The sequence below is a fragment of the Astatotilapia calliptera genome, chromosome 23, assembly GCF_900246225.1.
Source record: "Astatotilapia calliptera chromosome 23, fAstCal1.2, whole genome shotgun sequence".
NCBI classification, from domain to species: Eukaryota; Metazoa; Chordata; class Actinopteri; order Cichliformes; family Cichlidae; genus Astatotilapia; species Astatotilapia calliptera.
This window is the reverse complement of record NC_039323.1, coordinates 39658565-39674972: the sequence shown is the minus strand read 5'-3', so window position 1 is coordinate 39674972 and position 16408 is coordinate 39658565. Positions and strand designations below refer to the sequence as shown.

At 42.1% G+C, this 16408-nt stretch overlaps 2 protein-coding genes across 2 annotated transcripts; one reads left to right on the top strand and one right to left on the bottom strand.

Moving 5' to 3' along the window:
- Positions 1 to 459: 459 nt before the first annotated feature.
- On the bottom strand, positions 460 to 6586 carry gpr180 (G protein-coupled receptor 180). Its single transcript, XM_026159982.1, has 10 exons — positions 6356 to 6586; positions 5337 to 5480; positions 5113 to 5207; positions 4479 to 4584; positions 4027 to 4207; positions 3755 to 3804; positions 3509 to 3666; positions 3148 to 3345; positions 2990 to 3067; positions 460 to 2838 (listed from the first exon to the last, which is right to left on the bottom strand). The coding sequence occupies exons 1-10, from the start codon at positions 6492 to 6494 to the stop codon at positions 2683 to 2685; spliced, it is 1305 nt and encodes a 434-aa protein (XP_026015767.1). The 5' UTR covers positions 6495 to 6586; the 3' UTR covers positions 460 to 2682.
- A 431-nt stretch (positions 6587 to 7017) lies between these two features.
- On the top strand, positions 7018 to 14870 carry tgds (TDP-glucose 4,6-dehydratase). The gene is made up of 12 exons (XM_026157598.1): positions 7018 to 7235; positions 8649 to 8715; positions 8853 to 8921; positions 10124 to 10214; positions 10319 to 10467; positions 10547 to 10645; positions 11395 to 11454; positions 12147 to 12190; positions 12292 to 12457; positions 12573 to 12628; positions 12784 to 12881; positions 12954 to 14870. The coding sequence occupies exons 1-12, from the start codon at positions 7189 to 7191 to the stop codon at positions 13070 to 13072; spliced, it is 1065 nt and encodes a 354-aa protein (XP_026013383.1). The 5' UTR covers positions 7018 to 7188; the 3' UTR covers positions 13073 to 14870.
- The last annotated feature ends 1538 nt before the right edge of the window (positions 14871 to 16408 follow it).

Genomic DNA, 16408 nt, shown 5'->3' with positions numbered 1-16408 from the left:
CGCTGCACTGTACAGCATACACCACATTGTTAAGTCTGTGTTTTGGTGTTTTGTCTTTCGGGTGAACCAGTTTTTGTCTGAGCGTGTTGCTGGGTCTGAAATGCACCGGGATGTCGTGCTTGGAGAAAACTCTCCTGAGTTTTTCTGATACACCGGCTACATAGGGGATGACAATGTTGTTGCGTCTGTCTTTCTTATCCTCCCTCGCTGGTGTCTGATCTTCTTTTCTGTACCTCTTTGCTGACTTTAAGAACGCCAATTTAGGATAGCCGCACGTTTTGAGTGCTTCTTTTTCCCTTCAGGCTGGAACTGGGTTACTTAGATTAACCAGTGTAAATACAGGACAAGGTTACAGTGTACCTTATGATTCAAACCTCAAGCACAGTCAGTGGCGGCTGTGCTTTATGTAACTGTCACGTTTCTTGAAGCTGCAGCATGAAGGACAACATTAAGCACTTATTAGTTTCAGATTGATTTTATTACAGTTGTCATGATCACAGGTGTAATAGTTACACAGGTTGTAAAAAATTAATATATGACAACTGAAGTGTGAAATGTAAACACTACAAAACAAAATGCACTTTGCCTCTAACTGAAGGATGAGCATTTAAAGTATACAGTATAACTGGTGGCCTCATAAATAAGATTGTCATTGAAGGACAATATGATGCATACAGGATGCACTGGCTCACATCCTGTGTGCAGACAGTAAGTTATGCATGGATATAAGAAAAACGTGCACTTTTTCAGTAGAAACCAATCTGTATACTGATTTAAACAAGGTTGCACATTTTGGGATTAACAAATAACCCACGCAGGCTCATAGTCAAGTAGAACTTCATAAATAAGGAGGAGTATATACTGGTTTTCAATAAGGATTATAGCATATATTTAAAATTATAATGGGAGGTCTGTCTGTGTTTGTTTCAGATGGAGTTGGCTCAACTGTGCTACTTAAAAAGCTGCCAATTATATTTTCACCCCAGCTTTTCTCTCTTATTAGAAGGACCTGGATTGACTGTATCCAGGTAAACGTACTGCACCTTCATGCTACACTATAGATTATTCGTTTTTAATGAATTAAAAACAATCGATTTATGATTTAGGAGAGAAAAAAAGAATCAGCAAAAACATACCAAACATGAAACTCCAACCAAAGCTTCTTTATAACGTGCTGATCTTGAAATAAATAGCTGATTAATAAATATATTAGCTGTCAGTTTGCTAAGTGGGACTTGTCCTACATGACAGTGCAGCTCAGTTCTGCCTGGCTCTTATATAACACTAATATCTCATTTAATGAGCCTCATGTACAGTAATAACTTGATGACACAGGAATGGACGTGTGGGGTTGGAATGTATTTACACAGTGAAATTCATTGGAAGCCACCAAGTAGACTTAAGTTCTTCCTGATCTTTTTTATACTGAAGATTTTTTTAATAATGGGTTAGCCATGCAACGCATCTTAAGCTACGCGATTTAGAGTCTCACATGCTCTCAGCTCATAAAGTCATCAGCACCCAAGTTAAGGTGCAGCTGTATGTTAGTGTGTAAATGCTGATGTTTTGGCTCATCGTCTTCACTTTGGCTTCGCACAATCAAAGTCACGCATCCTTCTCAGTTAACAGTGTGACAATCCATTGCTTTACAGAACACATGCTGCATCCATCTGTTCAGACTTCCGCTGGTCCATCCGTCTGTCTGCCCATCTCGATCGATCCTAACACATGTAACGGCTGCTATGAGAAAACCAAACCCAACAGTGGCTCGAAATACCTCCGTGCCACAGAGCTGCACCAGAAACAAACCAATGAGCCTTCGTGGCCGCTCAGCCAACCAGGCCTTAGTTTCTAAGTAGAAACTAGAGATCGTAGGTCAATCAGAGAGTAGCACGTCCTCGCTTTTGCTTTGTTCATGGGGTTAATTAATCTGATATAAAGCGCCAGCCTCAGACACAAACTGAGACTTTTCCATCCTTCGTGGCTTTGATCCAAGTCGTTGCAGCTTTAATGAGCAGGGAAAGCTCAATGAGACGACGGCTTCTGCAATCCCGACCTAAATAGTAGCGTCTTTGTTTTTTCCTTGATAGTAAATCGATGATGCTTCTGTTTGTGTTATAATCAAATCCAAGAACAGAAATAAAACGCTCTCGAGTATTTTAATCTTGGCCCGCGTCCATGAGGCCCGGGCAGCCATCTCCACATTCGGCCCTGTCAGGAGTAAATCTTCGCTTCCTTTTTCTTTCCTCACATCTGCGTCTCTAGGTGATGCATCCTTAATCTGAATCCTGGCCGGCTGTCTTCATCCGTCCTCGTTTTTTTTTTTGTTTCAATGGTATTTTGGCTGGCGTCATGGAGAACCAAAGAAACGGCCTGACAGCCGGTTCTCTCCTCCTCTTGTTCAGCAGTGCTCATGCTGGCTCCAGTCAAAAATCACTTAAAACTAGAGGTAGGCTGTTGTTGTACACATATCATCCTCTGTTCACCCTCTTTCAATGATTTCTTGGTAACTTGCTTCCTAGTAACTACAGAAGTTCTCCCAGGAAACAGTTAACTGCAAAGAAAATCAGTCCCTGCAGCGTCTGAGCACATTTTTTTCGAGGAGGAGCGTCACAGCATCATGGCACATCCACCCTTAGCTCGTGATAATCATTATTAGGAAAATTGTGAGGGTGTACATGCTCAGTAGCGCGCCCTGTGGTTCGTTCTGGACATGGTGAGGGGCAGGGAGACTGAGGACAGAGAGGACACCTCCCAGTAAAGAGAGCGAGACAGGAAGAGCTGGTAGAGGATGACCATGGAGATGGACTGGCAGAGGATCACCCCCATGGTCACCACCTGCAGAGGAGGAAGACAGGTGGGAGGCAGCGTGTAAACTTGGTGGCCAATGGAGGACAAAAGGTAAGAACTGAACATTTAAACTCAGTGAACATGAAAGAATTATCCTCAATAGCAAAAACTGTTGTTGTCTTTGTGCGGGAGTTCAAACCTTTTCCTTCTGATGCTCGTTGAAGATCACAGACATGAGGACGAGGATGGGATGACAGAGGAACCACAGGAAGCATCCCTGCACAGAACAAGACCACATGACCGCCCGAGAACCTGCAGGAGTCTGTTATGTCAGTTTTATTGAGAAATCGTTTTTACCTTGGCGAAGCTGAGGTAGAAGTCTCTCTTTAGGGTGCTCCTCTCGGTGGAGATGATCTGGTAGAGGATGGAGGCCAGCAGGAGGGCCAGGCCCACTCTCAGAGCCATGAGGAGGAGACCGGCCACACTCTGCTGGGCGTGATAGCTGTGGTGCTCACTCTCCGACTCTGAATACTGCTCCCACAGCAGCAGCACCGCCTGAAAATACAGTCCGGTTCTTAACAGTCATCTTATGGCAAATACCCCAAATGAACTCCCACCTCATTCTGAAAACATCACGTTTACCTGATCGGGATTCTATGTGCTGGATCAAATTTTCCTTAAAAATTAAACACTTGAAGTCATCTCAAGTTCTGCATACCTGTGTAATAACTCCACCAACAGCTACAGCCGTGGAGGCCGGAGACTGTTCCCACTGCAGAGGTCGGGACTGAGGCTTCCTGCCTCGGCTCAGGGTCCAGCCCATACACAGACTCAACAACATGTACAGCATGGACACCTGGGACACCATATCCCAGACTGCATTGGAGCCAAAAGAGAGGTTAACATGATCAGAGAGGTTCATTTTTTCTTTTATTGACTCTTTATAATGTTGCAGGTAACATACACTCAGCCAGGCTGCCCATCAGTGGAAGACCGATTCCATCTCTGGAATACCTGCAGACAACAGGAGGCACAAACAGAAACACTGTTGTCTTAATTCACATAGTTTTTTATTAACAACTCTGTACTAAATAAATACAAATATTCCGAAAGACTTAAAATACATTTTAGGTCATAAAATATTACTGATATGTAACAGTGGGCCATCAAGAGTAGCATGAGCTTTAGAAACATTATAAATATTGCGCTGCCTTTCTCTGGCTCTGCTGAATCTACCTGGCCAGGTGGATGTAGTTGCAGAGCGCAGAGCAGCCCTGTAAAGCCAGCGCTGTAGTCAGTACTTTGAGGACAGTGTGCATGGGTCCTCCTTTCCTCAGAGCCTGGTACAGAGGCTGGATGTAGATGCAGCAGGCGATGAAGTAGGCCAGCAGCAGGAGGAAGTAAAAACTGTGGAGGCCTAAGAGAGCGAGAGGGGAAAAATCATCAGCAATCCATCAGGATCAAACATAAAGTCCTGTCCTAATGTATTAATCAGGTCTGACATAGCACCTGAAGAGCCCTTACAACTTTTTATTAGTTTTACTAGATTTGGGACTTTATGCCGACAGTCATACTCTCACTGCAGAGGAAGCTAACAAGCATGAAATGCATCACCAGCTTGAGCTTAGTGATGCACTGACATTATCTGCTGTAGTCTGACAGCGGAGGGCATATTCGGGGTGTCTGACCTGCCTCCTCTGCACTGAAATGCTCCAGAGGGTTTCCAGCCGAGTCGGCATTAAACAGCAGGACAGTGAAATCAAGATCAGCGTGGCCGGCAATCAATACGTTTTCCTAAGGAGAGAACGAAAATCTTAGTGATAAGCAGAATCCATATAGTTATGACTATCATTATTACTCGATCATGCAGTACTGTTGAAGGCATTACTATCTAGTATAACAGCATTACTACCAATATTTCAACCTACTTTTCCAGAACCAGTTTTAAATATTTAACTGTGCATTCACACTGTCAGTGTTGTGTTTTGTGTTAGAATGAGCTCGCTGACAATAAATGTTTATTGTGACAGATTTATGACTGTGTGTGTATTTGACTGTATATATGCGTACATGACTGTGCATGCACTGACCTGTAGGTGTGATGCAAACCAAAACATTTGCGACCCTACATCAGTTTCTGCAGGAGTAGGACTGTATTTCACTGTATACTGCAATATAGAGTGCATGTGTCTTTGCACAGAGTCTCCTTTAGAGGTGTCCTCTTATTTGTTCATATTTGTGACAACAGCATCGCTGCTGCAGGTTTGCCTGACTGAAGCCCTAGTTGCATTATTACATTAATATTATATATAATTGTGTTACCTGACATGTATATCTGTCAGCGTATAGGATCTGCCAGGCTGTGGGCAAAGACTGCCGAGGGATCGTCTGGTTGTGCTCTTCTTGACTGAGTGTAACTGTGGGTGGGTAGGGGTGGGGGAAGAGAGATGAGGTGACAGTGTGGAGGAAGGAAAGTGGAGACATAAATCAATATGGCATCATGGCAGGAGAATCCAGAATTGTATCAGCGATTGCTGGTTTCTTACTGGTCACGTCGGCTTTGGCGAGCCTCTCGGAGCAGCTGAGGTTGTCCAGCTCCGAGTCCATATCCTGATACAGCAGCAGTCTGGACTCTCTCTCTTTAGCCAGCGTTGAGCTGTCCACCCGGCACACCAGCAGACCGTTGCCGGCTAAACGAAGACAAGGCACCATGGTTGCAGCAGCTTCTCAGATGTAACATTTAACACTCAGATAGCATATTCGTGAAATTTTACAGACCAAACGGCTAACTAGTAATTCAATAATGTAGTCAACTGATTAGACTTTAATATATAAAACATTCATTTTCAAATATATAAGCTGGAGAACAAAGAGATTGTAGCTTTCAGTGGCCTTTGGATCTCTGAGGTCCAATGATGGGTCCCTAGTTTGCCAGCATGGTTTCTACCCATAGGCCCTTGTGCTTCACACAGGGTTAATCTCCTGAAACAAGTGAGATTAGCTGACATCTGGTAGCTTCAGACCTTTTTAAAGCAAAAAGTCTTGCAGAAAACACCCCCCACTATGCCATGTGACATGTGCAGCCAGCCTCTGTCCACACTGAGGGTGCAATCAGCTCATTTATGGGTCGGAAAGAAGTTGGATTCCTATAAGACCTGTAAAAAATACCTAAAAGTGTCCTGAAGCAAGTTTCCGGAATACTTGTTGGAGGTCAGCCCGAATAAAAATGCTATAAAACAAAATACAGAGGCTTAAGACAAACAGTAATTTGACATTAAGCAGCAAAGGTAAAGATAAAGCGCCGGCTGAATGCTGCCAGAACTGCTAATAATCAGTGCACACGTTATCAGATACTCGCATGACACGTTAGTTACACCCATTGTTGAGCGGCTCAGTGAGAGCTGTTAGCAAATAAAAAAAGGAAAGCAAACACGGGCACTAAACTGAGCCGTCAGCTCGTTATTACCCCACGTTAATCATTAAGGTGGCGTGAAAAGAAGCTAAGCCCGCTGTCAGAGCTGGAATGACACGCCAGCAGCAAGCACATCAGCACCGTCAACGTTACCTTGGTACATGAATTTAGTGATGAACTGGCCCTTCTGCTGTCTCGCCGCTTCGCTCTTAAAAAGTCCCGTAACAGTTTTCCCGGAAGCCTCTGAAGTGAGCAGCAAAACAGCCGCAAGTGTGGCTAATAAGTACGACATTTTCCCGCTTGTGCAGTTTAGCGTTATCGACAAATATAGGATGCCTCATCGATTCAATGAGCCACGAAGCCAGAAGTGAACCAGCTGCGTCAAGACCCCCAAAAGTTCGCCAAGCTGTGACCGGAAGTTGGATGTTCTTGCCCTCAAATAAAAGCTAAGCTTGGAAATAATGGTTAATAAACGCGCGCGGAATGACACAAAACACATTCACATGAAGACACACCTGAAATAATATTATATTTAAGTTTGGTATAAAACTAAACGCAACACACACAAGTGTTGTAGGTTAAAATACTCGATATGACCTTTATTTTGGAAAGCACCACCGGATGATATGTGTTTGTTTAAGAGGACTTGACTGGTTTTCGCTTGCCTACAGGTCTACGTTGACAGTTTGATTGATTCGGGATTCACGCAATCACATCGCGCTAACTTCACTGCGTCATGTAGGACAACCAATCAGAGAGTAGAAACTAGTACACACACTATTAATGACCCGCCCGCTTTCAACGTGTCAACACTGCCGTGAAGCAGCCGGTGACTGTCGCACAATCCGGCTACTGTTATGGAAGGAAATAAAGCTCTGCTGTTTCCGTTAGGATAGCTAGCTTCCAGGCTTGATGTCGGAAAATATGTTTTTATTATACCTATAGGAGTTCATGTTGTGAGGTAACAGCTGCTGGAAGACCGGGAAATGGACTTCAACAGGACTGTTCTGGTGACTGGAGGCTCTGGATTCATGTGCGTTCGTATTTCATATCAGTGTACACTTAAGCTGAAATAACATTACGAACTTAGCATTTAGCTTGATAAACAGACCTGGCCGTGGTTCCTCTTTTAGTTATCAAGACTAGGACCTGTAAGGAAAACCTTTGCACAGGTGAAACAGAGGTAAACAATAAAGGAACATCTGTTAGCAATAGCAGTTATTTACTAAGAAATAAGCACAATCTTATTAGTGAAAAAGTATTTATTGTAAAAAACAAACGAACTAACATTACTCTGGCTTATTTTATAAATCATCCCGGTGTCTCTACAGCAGGGGTGTCAAACTCAAATACACAGTGGGCCAAAATTCAAAACTGGAACAAAGTCGCGGGCTAACATTAATATTTATTGAAAAAAAAAATCTTCCTCCAGATATAAGAATGAATCTTTTCTTATGGACTCAAATAAGTTTTTCTGGAAAACTGAATATGGAACAAGCAAAGCTTAATACTAAACAATACATATATTAGCTGTATAATACCAGTAGGCCAGCTCTAATAGTCATTTGGTATGGCTTCGCGGGCCAGAGTTTGACACCTATGCTCTACAGGTTGAGTAACTGTTCACAAGTCTTGGAGTAGTAGTTTCAGTCCTGGGGTATATTTCAAAATATTATGGCAGACTGAGAATTGAGCCCACAAACACATGGAGCCAAATGCTCAGATGAGTGTTAAAGTGTAGTTAGCACTCAGTTAGAACACTTGTAAATTACTTGTTTTGCCTGTAATCTGTCAAGAAAGAACTTCCTGTGACATCACAGAAGCTGGAACCAGTTTTTGGCAAAGTGATCTCCATATATCCTTTATTTATCCTGGCAAAAAGTCTTATTGGCATTAAAAATGTCTTTTTCGAAATAGCTGTGACCAAGTGGGCAGCAGAAATTGCAGCAAATTTAAAATCAGAGTTCTTTCGAGATATTGGAAGTGACTGAAATGGACTGGATTATTTATAATGTAGGTACAATAACAGGTGATTTCTTTGTGTTAAATATAACCCCTTAGCAAATCCTGGTTAATACAGCCTCTTTACCAATATAAGCAAAGATATTAGACATAAAAAACACATAGAGACAGGTTTATTAACAGCAAATGGAGGAACAAGCAAAGTTTTCCCTTTTATTATAAGAAAAATGTAAAATTTGGGAATGCTCAGTACACAAATCAGGTTTCATTTCATTATTATGGTTTTATCTCACTAACAAATGAAGGAATCTCTGTTTGTGGGATGTGATTTCTGTAGTGTTTACATATAGGCAATGCAAAGTGGTCAGCTCATGTCGTCTTCTTGACATAAATGGCACAGACATGTGTGGGCTGATGGAGTCTCTGCCCAGATAAAGGCCAGTGGGGCGTAAATGAACTGTCTCAAATTTCTCTGCTCCTACAGCGGCTCCCATCTGGTGTGCTCGCTGGTCCACAGACACCCGGAATGGAGAATTATCAACCTGGATAATGTAAGTCTTAATTTTCTCCCCCCCTCACTCCGTTTCCAAATATATCACTCTGGGTTTGTTGTCTTTGTGACGTGCAAAGCTGCAGCTAGTGTCTGCTGTGTGCACTGTGGCACGTCTCACTGTCTGATCTCTTCCAGTTGGATTACTGCTGCAGCCCCAGGAGTCTGAAGAGCGTTGAAAACAGAACGAACTACATCTTTATCAGGGTGAGCGCTGATAAATAAACACATCAGGTCAAGAATAACCAGACTGACACCAGATTAGGGCTGCCACGATTAGTCGACTAGTCACGATTATGTCGACTATTAAAATCGTCGACGACTAATTTAATAGTCGACGCATCGTTTGAAGCTTTGTAAGATCACAAAGGACGCAGGAATAATAATAGTAGGATTTAAGAGTGTAATAACGGACTGAAACAGAAGATGGCAGCACTGCATGTACAAGGATGCCAGCTGCCGTTAAACCCCGAAGAAGAAGAAGCTGTGTCCCAGAATTCATAGCGCAGCCGTCAACAATGGCGGCAGCTAGTTAGTTTTAACTTTACTCTTATTATTCTTTCTGGGTCACAAAATAAACCTTTAACATATTTTCAGGCGAGAATGTAGCTGTGTAAACCTCAAATATCTGCTCAGTTTATCAAGACACCACGTATTTTCAAAAGCGCTCCGACGTTTTCGGAGACGTCTGTTACCCACTAGCTCGTTAGCTAGGCGGGGGCAAGGCTAACTAGAGCCGTGAGAACACCGGACTCCCAGCAAATCGTTTTCAAACCCATCACCGTCTTTCGCTAGTCAGGTTAAACATATATATAAGTCACTTAGATAACTTAAAAATGTTATTGTTTGGCTTTCTTTAGTATTTTATTTGTTCCTGAGTAAATCGGTTTGGCTGAGATTAAAGTTATAGTTTTTGCACAGCTAAAACTGTCAAGCAGACAGCTGATTATCAGAAGTGTGAGACGCTGGAGAATATACTCCGGTGTCCTGTTATATTTTAGAAAGCAAGGAGTTTATTAAACTTCACCGAAACAATCTGCAAATTTCATTAAAAATTAATAAACTACCATCTTGTCTTTATTTTTAGTTAGCACAAACACTTCAAGCTGTAAGCTAATGATAGTTATATAAGACCAGATGCTGCTGGTGCAATAAGCTGTACGCTGTATGTCCAATGGATGATGATCTGATTAGTCGACTAATCGCAAAAATAATCGGTGACTAGTCGACTATCAAAATAATCGTTTGTGGCAGCCCTACACCAGATGTCTATTTAATTTAATGCTACTTTTGTATAATTGCATGTATTATTATGCTTAAAATAAGGTGTAATTTGAAGGGTTTATCATCAGTTGAGCTTTAACTGTGCTGGGTGCACAGTTACTCATTTGGACTCTTTTCTTCAACAGGGGGATGTGTGTAACCCGCGGCTGCTGAACCACATCTTCAGTTCCAAAAACATCGACGTCATCTTTCACCTGGCTGCCAAAACTCACGTCGGTGAGCAGCAGCTTGTTCGGGCAGTTCTTATGAACAGGAGCTTTTGCAGTTTCAGCTCTCGTGTTAAAGTTCTTTTCCTCTCTCCTTCCTCTCTGTGCTGTCAGAGGCTTCCTTTGAATCCCCGTCCACTTTCCAGCAGGTCAACATTGAAGGGACCAGAGTTCTGCTGGGAGCGGCCCATCAGGCCCGACACCAGCCACAGCGCTTCATCTACATCAGCACCGATGAGGTGTACGGAGCCAGTCTGCATGAGGCCAGTGGATAGATTGGGGTTGTTGGTTCGTGCTTTTGTTTATGGATCAGGCAGTGACGCTGATGTTTGTCCCCTACAGGTGTTTGATGAGAGCAGCCCAGTGAGGCCCTCCAATCCGTACGCTGCTACTAAAGCTGCTGCAGAGTATCTGGTCAGATCGTACTGGGACCAGTACAAGGTAAACCCATACAGATGGGCCAGTAGCTTCCAAACCAAATAAATGACTTTAGATATTAGTTTTTGATTTTTCAGTTTTGGCTTGGATGTTAGTTACTCAGTTTAACAATCACAGTAGTGAAAACAGCATTATTATTGTGACCATATGACATGAACTTTGGAGCTCGTTGCCTTTGAAATAGTTGCTTGGCCACTGATTGTAGTCAGATGCCATCTTTAAAGATACTTTAGTGCATTTAGATGGCAATAAGATCGGGTCAGCCTGCTATCAGTCTACAACTGAGCCCGGTCGGATTGGCATTTGATTGCAATCAGTGATCAGAAAGCAGTTAACTTTCGCTGTCTACATACATAGAAATTCACATTAAGTCCTTATATTCAGAGTCCAGCCAGAGACTTATCGATTTGATGAGAAATCCTTCCATAAATAGTGATGTCGTTGCTGCAGGAAAGCTATGTAACTGCAAAATGATGTGGGCGCTCCACAACCTTCCAGTTTTACAGGAATATGACTAGAATGCAACCAGCTGGCAACTATAAGTCAAGTCCCCTGTTGCTGCAGACTAGTTGCGCTTGTACTCTTGTAAGAAAGAGAACTTCAAAACTGGGCAACTCTCATCAAAATAATCGACATGGATACATGGCACTAGAGGCCAGAGGTTAATGTGATTTGAGGTGAACTGTCCCTTTAATTTTAAAACCTGAATGACTTTTTTAATCTTTGTCATTTGAATACTGCTCTGTTACCAGTTTCCCATCATCATTACCAGGAGCAACAACATCTACGGGCCCAGGCAGTACACGGAGAAGGTCCAGTATCATGACTAAGCACACCCATTTGACATTAAGTGGCTAATTTTGCAGAAATATGCTCCATTTGTACAGTTTAAGATTTGAGGCTGTATATAAGATATCTGCGCAGCTGTATGTAGAACTATTTTCATGTATGTAAAGCAACATCAGGTCACACTGATGTCATCTGTGCAAGATTAATCTACAGCAGGGGTGGGCAACTCCAGGCCTCGAGGGCCGGTGTCCCTGCAGGTTTTAGATGTGTCCTTGAACCAACACAGCTGATCTAAATGGCTAAATTAGCTCATCAACATGTCCTGAAGTTCTCCAGAGGCCTGGTAATGAACTAATCATGTGATTCAGGTGTGTTGACCCAGGGTGAGATCTAAAACCTGCAGGACACCGGCCCTCGGGGCCTGGAGTTGCCCACCCCTGATCTACAGTGATACATATTTTAAAGATTTGTTTTAAGGTTGTTGTAATTACTGTCATTGCCACAAGGGGGAGACAAAAGTTCACCCTGCAGGTTTAAAAATGCTGCAATCAGCTGTGTGTTTACATTTGACTACAACTGAATGCACAGACAGAAAATGCAAAATCAGACTTTCACTTTCAGTTCCTTCCAAAGATTTAACTGGTTTTAAAGAGTTAAACATATCTTCTTCTTTGTCACCAAGCTTTTAATATAAATTGTCATCTTGATCTTTCAGGTCATTCCAAGGTTCCTCACCCTCTTACAGATGGACAAGAAATGGTGGGTTTGTTTTAACGAGCGCTGTCGTTCCGGTCTGTGTTTCACAGTAACAGAAGTGCTTATCCAATTAAACCCGTTTCTGTGCGTTTGCTCTGCGGCAGCACTATCCAGGGAACCCTTCCAAAATCCCGCCACTTCCTGTTTGTCAGTGATGCCATAAACGCCTTCCTGTTGCTTCTGGAGAAAGGGATTGTGGGAGAAATCTACAATGTGGGGACAAGCTGTGAGATTCCCATCATGCAGCTGGCGAGGGAACTTGTTAGGATGGTGGGTTTAGGAACTGTTTATTCAAACATTTAGCAGGAGCTTTTAGGAAGTAAGCGAATTAAATGAATACTAAAAGGTGTGTGTGTGTGTGTGTGTGTGTGTTCGTTCTGTTTAGGTCAAGAAAGTGCCAGAATCTGAAGTAAATGATTGGCTTGAGTTTGTGCCTGACAGGTAAGTAGAGAAAGAGCTGGCAAAAGCAGGGGAGAATTCCAGGAAGTAGCCAAAGCCTTCCACTTTGGCTTTAGACTCAAAATCTCCGTCTTTTGACATCTTGACCTTAAAAGCACACTCTTGTCCACTTTTAACCTTTGACCTCTGCTCTCCAGGCCGCGGGTCGACCTGCGTTACCCCATCAAGTGTGAGAAGCTGCAGCAGCTGGGCTGGAGAGCTGAGGTGTCCTGGACTGAAGGCATCAGACAGACAGGTACAGTCACACACACTCACACTCCCTTCCTGTATGGTGTGTTAGTGATTCATGCGCTTCTTGTTTTTACAGTGAAATGGTACCGAGACAACCCAGACTTCTGGTCAGACATCAGCGAAGACCAACCACCAATCAGGCGCGAGTTTGAAAATGCTGCCACCACAGTGGTCCCGATCAGCTCTGAATCTTGACTGACAGGAAGAGACTTAATTTTTTTTCCATACAAGTAATTTCACGTGATATTTATGTAGCACAGAGGCCATCATGGCTGGTTTAAAGCTCAATGAACAAAACACTGAATCCTTCAGTTAGCATCAGTCTTACTCTGCAGAACATTTCATTCTCAGCCGTCTCTCAGTTAAGACAGTCTGAGCAACAGGACCTGAAGTGCCAGATAACCAAGGGGAGAGCCTTCAAAGCAGACGTACAGCTGGAAATTAATGCACTTTATTAACTTCATAGTAATTACAATCTTAGCTGATATTAACAGTGTCTTGTCCTGCTCATTGTGATTTTTTTTTAATTATATGTTTGCACACTGTGGGCTGAGGGACATTAATCTCTGATTGGTTCAACATTTTCATTTAGTGTTGGCAGGATCCTGGAGTCGTACAGACAAACAGGTTAAAGTGTCAGCGCAGTAAGAAAAACTGAGGGGAAGAGCAACGCCTCACCTTTGATTGCGTTTGGCTGAGTATGCAGTGCAGGCACAAGTTTAAATTAAGACTCCTCTTTCCTGTTGGCTTTCATCAACAGAAAATAATCAGGATTGTAAGAATAGATTTTTAAGTTGGGCTTTGTTAACTTTAGCCTTCTTTTACCAAATGGCCTGAAATAGCAATGATCTCTGTTGATGTAGGTAGCACAGACTCAGTGCCTTATTTCCAGTGTACATGGATTATGAACCCAAGAGGCTCATTTTGAGACCAGAAGAAACTGATTTGACCTTTTTCAGCCTTTTATCTCATGTGTTTCCTTTAAGATTGTTAATGCAAATATTCTGGTCGCCGTTTGGCCCAGACTAGAACGACACATTACATAATGGAACAGGTTTCAGAGAACAAGGGTTATGCAGGTAAATCCTAGATAACCCTCTAATGAACGGATGTCTGCCATTGTACACCGTGGGCCAAATACTGTGATCAGAAGACAACTGGATCAGAGAAACTCCACACTTAATGCCTCATATGTTAATAAAATAAGTTTTTCTACATGACAAAGATCTGTCAGCACAACTCTTTGGGCTTAAACCGTAAGAAATGTGAATAATTGGTAGCTCAGTTTTATAATTTTAGTACATTCTGGACAAAGTTTTTGTTCACTAATTTTTTTTTCTTTACTGTTGACTTAAAAAAAAAAAAAAACATTTAAGTTTTTTTTTAAATATTTCATTACTTTGGTGTATCATGAATGGCCACAGGGGAAGATCTTTGGAGTCTTTGCTGAACTGGCTCCAAGGCCTCATGTTTGACACCCTATTGTATGTTAGTCACCAGTATTTTGCACTTAGTCACTTCAATCGCTTGCATCAAAGTTGAGAAAGGTTTCTAAGCAGTTTTACTTTTGCCAGATCTCGACTTTTTACGGTCTCTCATCACAGCATCACTGCGAATCACTTCCTGTGTGGACGCAGCTTTATTCAGAGTTAGAGGCTGCTGTTCTGTTGTTCTACACAAAGCTAATAAAACTGACTCCAACTTTTAAGAAACGTGGCTGTCAGGTCATTTTAATCTGCTTATTGAATGAAGCAAACAGCTTCGAGTCATCCTCTGCTACCAGTCAGCAAGGCTCTGTACCAAGTTAGAAAGATGTAGGTGCAACTTCAGATTTCAAATTAGTTGTTTATGATTTTTAATGATTATGATTTTTAATGATCTGTGTTTTAAGGACAACAATCATTCCTGTCAGATGCATTTTATGCACACCGTTTTTATAATTTGATGCTGTAGAATGTATTTATTTTCAAATAAACACTTTTTAATAACTTCACAGTTTGTGTTTTTCCATGTCTGTAAAGTCACACACGTACACAAACAAAAGCCAAAACCACTGATTACATCTGCAAATCCAAACCTTTATTTGTGGTAAAATCAGAATATTTGCACAGTTTTGTTTTCTTCGTGCAGTGCTCTTCGTGCACATCTGCTAAACTAATACATAAGCAAATACTAACTACCAGGCTGGTGCAGCTGCCCGTCCACACTATGGGGTCTGGCCATTCAGTAATGACGACAGCACTGGGCTTCATTTCAGTTCGCTCGCTAAGAGAACAGCAATCGTTCCTAAATGCACCTCAGCATCTGAATTTCAGATCACTTTAACAAACTGAACTTGAAATCAAGCCACAAAGTGTTTTGTTTTTGTGTGTCTTTCACGACACCCTGACAAAAAATACAATTACTTTGTTGCAAAATGTAGTTTGTGCATACAAAAGGCTGTAAAGTAATGGTTCACCTACGTCTGATATGCGTCAGTGATTGCTGAGGCTACAGTCTTTGGACAAATCAATCAGTCCCTGTGTAACTACAGTGGGTCTGTGCTTAGAGGAGCACCAGTACAAATGTCCGTTATATTACTGTCTCTCCTGCAGGTCAGATAAATACTGATCAGCTGCAAGAAGGGGAAAAAATAATAAATAAATCCCCATTTCTGATTGGCCAGAAACACCCCTGTGACAGCTCTAACAACGCCTGAAAAGATGCAAACCACAACAACGGAGCAATAGAACCACAGTTAAGTCTGTGTTATGAAGACTTTAAAGATCGCCACTTGTTTTTGCCAGACATTCACAACAAGGGTATTAACGAGAAGGAAAAGTGTAAAGAGTCAACAAAGAAAAGGAAAAATAAAACGACTTGGAGAAAATCTGGACACTTTTTTTTGTACTGCATGTTTTTGTCGTTTTTTACAAAATGGTCTTTGATCGTTAACTTGTTATTTTTTAATCCAAACCTTGGCATTTACGGTGGTATTTTCTCAATTTGTTTGCCGATTAAAAATGGCTGTTTATGGTTGATTATTATTGGCAATGAAGCCTGTCGCATAAACAGGTTTGCGGATGTGATACTGAGTCCAATGTGACTTTAAAGGTAACCAGTGGAGGCTGTTTCTCGTAACGTGTCGCCATCACATCGGCTGCAATCAACAATCTGTGGTACACCTCGAACCTTCATGTTACACCACATGCACATCTTTACACATTAACAGAAGACCTGAAGTTGGAGGTTTCAGATGGGAGAAGAGTACTGTAGTGCTGGAAAACACTGGTGTTGAGCTTTACGCAGGGATACACAAGATACTGTGGCATCTTTAAACTGTAATTGGCAGAACTGACTGGACTATTTAGTTGAAATCGGAATTTTCAGGAATGACAGCATGAATACTGCCAAAAATAAAATCATAGGCATTGCGTAGATTCAGCAGATTTTAGGCCACATAGATTGATGGCTAGCGCTAAAACGTAGGGTAAGTGCTAGTGTGCTAAAAATCTATAAACCAAGGGGCAAAAGTAATACAGGATGAAAACA

Excerpts from the sequence above, each read along its gene's own strand:
- gpr180 (XM_026159982.1), bottom strand. The coding sequence starts at position 6,494 with ATGTCGTACTTATTAGCCACACTTGCGGCTGTTTTGCTGCTCACTTCA. Across the intron at positions 5,481-6,355 it reads CACTAAATTCATGTACCAAG|CCGGCAACGGTCTGCTGGTG; the intron begins GTAACGTTGACG and ends GTCTTCGTTTAG. Across the intron at positions 2,839-2,989 it reads ACGAGCATCAGAAGGAAAAG|GTGGTGACCATGGGGGTGAT; the intron begins GTTTGAACTCCC and ends CCTCCTCTGCAG.
- tgds (XM_026157598.1), top strand. The coding sequence starts at position 7,189 with ATGGACTTCAACAGGACTGTTCTGGTGACTGGAGGCTCTGGATTCAT. Across the intron at positions 11,455-12,146 it reads CCAGGCAGTACACGGAGAAG|GTCATTCCAAGGTTCCTCAC; the intron begins GTCCAGTATCAT and ends TTGATCTTTCAG. Across the intron at positions 12,629-12,783 it reads CTTGAGTTTGTGCCTGACAG|GCCGCGGGTCGACCTGCGTT; the intron begins GTAAGTAGAGAA and ends TCTGCTCTCCAG.